Source organism: Macrotis lagotis, chromosome 1 (assembly GCF_037893015.1).
Source record: "Macrotis lagotis isolate mMagLag1 chromosome 1, bilby.v1.9.chrom.fasta, whole genome shotgun sequence".
Lineage (NCBI taxonomy): Eukaryota > Metazoa > Chordata > Mammalia > Peramelemorphia > Peramelidae > Macrotis > Macrotis lagotis.
This window is the reverse complement of record NC_133658.1, coordinates 923,262,413-923,264,556: the sequence shown is the minus strand read 5'-3', so window position 1 is coordinate 923,264,556 and position 2,144 is coordinate 923,262,413. Positions and strand designations below refer to the sequence as shown.

General features: G+C 35.9%; 1 protein-coding gene across 1 annotated transcript; it reads right to left on the bottom strand.

Annotated features, from left to right (window-relative positions):
- Positions 1-598: 598 nt before the first annotated feature.
- LOC141509591 (olfactory receptor 2AJ1-like) lies at positions 599-1,417 on the bottom strand. Its single transcript, XM_074219241.1, has one exon. It carries the CDS (start codon positions 1,415-1,417, stop codon positions 599-601), a length of 819 nt encoding a protein of 272 aa, XP_074075342.1.
- Positions 1,418-2,144: the final 727 nt, after the last annotated feature.

Below are 2,144 nucleotides of genomic sequence, written 5' to 3'. Positions count from 1 at the left end.
CCAGATCATCACAAATGATCTTGTCACATATTAAGATCAAAACTGTTTTCTTTTGTCAGTGAAGTGGAGAAGTGCAGTGTGCTTGTGTGGGCATGTGTGTGTTTATTTGAGGGTTTTTGCGCACATGTGTGAATAGCTTGCATCTTTAAGAAAAAGCCTTGCTGCACTTTGAGAAGTTGAATTATGTGTTCAGTGAGGAATTTATGGGAAATTTTAAATGATGTTAGTAATAACAATCCAATTTGACAACATCTTTAATGCAGCTGTGATGATGAAATGTTATGCCTTGAATCACAGACCTATTAAAATATTACCTTAATATATATTTGCTACTTCTACATATGAGATAGTTGTATAGTAGAGGAAATAAAACAGGAATCATAACATTCTTGATATAAATTTAACCAGAATACATGAAAAAACTCAACAAGTAAATAGATTTTCCTCGGAGAGGCATTTAGAAAAATTGGTTGAGATAATTTTGCCACACATTTAGAAGTAGTAAGAATCATCACTTTTTGGGTCAACTCCAAAAAAATGTATGAATATCATTAGGAATATTATCCACATGTATTGAATGTTTTAAAAAACATTCATTTCAATGACGAAGTGCTTTACCAGAAACCTTCTTCAGGGCACCTAAGACATCTTTATTTCTGAGGCTGTAGATGATAGGGTTAAGCAAGGGAGCAAGAATCATATATGAGATAGCTAAGATCTTATCCTGACCTGGAGTATGGTAGGACTTGGGTCTCATATATGTAAAGATAATTGAACCATAGTACATGGTAACCACAGCCAGGTGGGAGGAACAAGTGGAGAAGGCTTTTTTCTGGGCTTCCACAGATTTCATATGAAGCACAGAACGGAGAATCTGACTGTAAGAGGCAAGAATGATGGAAAGGGGAATTGGAAGGAAGATTACAGCACTCACAAAGATTCCTTCTTCATATTGTGATGTATCAAAACAGGAGAGTTTCAACATGGCAGGGATTTCACAGAAAAAGTGATCAATGACCCTTGTGCCACAAAAAGGGAGGAGCAGTACATAAGTTGTATGAATTATAGAATTGATCATTCCCCCAATCCAGCATCCAACAACCAAAAGGAGACTGATTCGATGGTTCATGAGGACAGAATAACGGAGTGGGTGGCAGATGGCTACGTAGCGATCATAGGACATGGCTACAAGAATAAGACACTCAGAATCCACAAAGATGGCATAGAAGAAAATCTGGAGTCCACATTCTGCAAATGTGATGGATTTCCTGCCAGAAATGTAGTTATGGGCCATCTTGGGAATAATATTGGAGACGTTCAAGATATCCATGAAGGAGAGATGCTTGAGAAAGACGTACATTGGAGTGTGGAGCCGAGTGTCAAGGTGGATAAGAAGAATCAATACTGTGTTTGCCATTATTGTCACCATAAAAATGATAAGAATTAGTGTTAAGTATAGCAATCCAAAATGATTTGGATCCAATAATCCTAATAGGATGAAATCTCTACCAAACGTCTGATTATTTTCTTCCCTCATCTGCATTATTTCCCTTTTTCACCTATAGTCCAAAAGACAAATTTTCGAAAAGAAAAAGACTGGATGAAAATAATGTTCAGGCCTGAGTCTGTGACTACAAAATTATAACTGTCTGTTAACATTCTTTCATTGACTTAGATCAATAAATTGCGATTCAAAGAAGCAATCAAATTAATTACTTGAATTAACTGAGTACTCGGGATGATTGATGGAAGTGCTGAGAAAAAAAAATCAAAGTCTCTCATCTGGTTATTTCTACATTTATATTTCTTTGCTATTTATTTCCTTGACCAGTGGTCAGGACGTTGATTCAACATCTCAATGACTGGCATTTCTTGTCACTTGAATAGTAAAAGACATTTTTTCAATACACTGAAGATATCATAAACTAATGTAATTCGAGGGGTGAACTGTTTGTAAAATATGCAAACACACCAGATTCAATAGTGTAATTTCCATGAGCCAACAAAGGATTTTGTTTATATCACCATCATCATGACCATCATGATCACTGGCATAATTATATTTTTGTCTTTTTTTTTGGTAAGGCAATGGTTTCAAGTGACTTCCCCAAGGTCACACAGCAAGGTAATTATTAAGTGGCTGA

What these genes read in the sequence shown, in the direction of transcription:
- LOC141509591 (XM_074219241.1), bottom strand. Translation starts at nt 1,417, where the DNA reads ATGGCAAACACAGTATTGATTCTTCTTATCCACCTTGACACTCGGCTC.